The 1522-nt window shown below is 60.2% G+C and overlaps 1 protein-coding gene across 1 annotated transcript in view; it reads left to right on the top strand.

The window, feature by feature from the left end:
* Nucleotides 1–950: 950 nt before the first annotated feature.
* Nucleotides 951–1522, top strand: part of LOC108775236 (DNA N6-methyl adenine demethylase) — a 4293-nt gene continuing 3721 nt past the window's right edge. Inside the window, exon 1 of the mRNA XM_018541542.1 lies at nt 951–1383. Coding sequence (XP_018397044.1) covers nt 1146–1383 — 238 coding nt within the window. The 5' untranslated portion in view covers nt 951–1145. The remainder of the gene's footprint in view (nt 1384–1522) is intronic.

Raw genomic sequence — 1522 nt, 5'->3', positions numbered from 1 at the left:
CTAACCGAACGCGCTACTACGCCCAGTCAGTCAGTCGGACGTCGGCACGGGCCCGACGATACCCCGACGATACTCCAGTGCTGGGGTTACGCCACGGGGTTCCCACGAGGGTTTTCGCCTCGCGAGAAGCTGACACGCGGCGCGCCGGACATCGACGACGACCGGGTTGCGCGACCCGGACCCTCCAGCGATTCGTGACAGTGAAGTGAAGCACGCGTGAGAGGTGGTCGTCCCGAAGGAGGAGAGACGAAGAAGACACCGGTCAGTGAGATAGACGAAGAAAGAGAGAGAAAGAGAGAGAGAGAGAGAGAGAGAGAGAGAAAGGGAGAGAGAGAAAGGGAGAGAGAGAGAGAGAGAGAGAGAGAGAGAGAGAGAGATACAGTGAAGGTAGGGAGAAAGGAAGAAGGCTGCAGAACGGGTGGTCCTGACAGCGAGCGGTGACGAGAGAAGACCGACCGTCCTGAACGAGCGGAGCATTAAACGCCGGGGAGAGTAATAGGGGCCCCGTACGTAATTGGCACACTAGAATGAGCTTTTTGTCCGAAATAAAAGAAAAAGGAAACATGCGATAGTATAATATAACGTTTGCCGCACGCGCTGGACTTCTCTCTCAGCAGAGGAGCTTTCCTCGGTGTTGGATATATCCTTTTGGTCCAACCCTTGGCTAAGGCTACCGCGCGGCGATGAGCAATATCCTTTATTTACTCCGACTCGCTCGAGAGTGCGTGAGTCTAGTCGGGGAGTATCGTCGTGGTCGTCACTGACCATCCCCCCCCCCCAGCAAGTTCGTCCCCATCGTCATCGTCATATCGTCATTGTTCTCAACGGCAAGGACGAGTAACTCGATACATATCTCGCACGTTATAGTCGCGACTCGAGGTAATCGCGAGCGCAAATCTCAACCGGCCTCTACCGCGCGACACGCTTTGACGACGGGGGGCGGCATCGAAACGTTACTCGAGACGACGGAGAACAGCGGATCACCGTCGTCGACGACGAAAATCATCGCGAGAATTTCGCGTCATGAGGGCCTAGCGTTCGACACCGTGGGTCATCGTGGGTCGTCAGCGTCGGGCGTGCGAGAAGGGACGGCGGCGCGCCGGCGGAAGCCCGGATAGTAGGAGGAGGAGGAGGCACCCGACAACATGGCCGCCGCCTGCTACGAGAAGGAAGTGGTGGTAGGTGCCGCCATTCACCACGGACATGGACACCACCATCATCACCATCACCATCACCATCATCATCACCATCATCACGGTAACGGAGTCGTCGCGCCGTCCGTCGGCGGGGTGACCGCGGGCCAGACAGTCCTGCCGGCGGCGTCCACCGGCCTCGACGATGCTGCTGTCGTCGCCGCCGCTGCCGCAGCTGCTTCCGCTTCCAGTAACCCGTCGTCGTCGTCGGTGAACGCTGCTGCCACGGTCAACGCCAACCCGGTGACGACGAGCGCAGCGGCTACCGCGGCCGCGGCTGCAGCCGCTGCTGCCGCGGCCACCGCCACCGCCGCGGCTGCCGCCGTGGC

Source organism: Cyphomyrmex costatus, unplaced genomic scaffold, assembly GCF_001594065.2.
Source record: "Cyphomyrmex costatus isolate MS0001 unplaced genomic scaffold, Ccosl1.0 scaffold29, whole genome shotgun sequence".
NCBI classification, from domain to species: Eukaryota; Metazoa; Arthropoda; class Insecta; order Hymenoptera; family Formicidae; genus Cyphomyrmex; species Cyphomyrmex costatus.
Note: the sequence above shows the minus strand (reverse complement) of the source record. Positions and strands in the feature narration are given on the sequence as shown.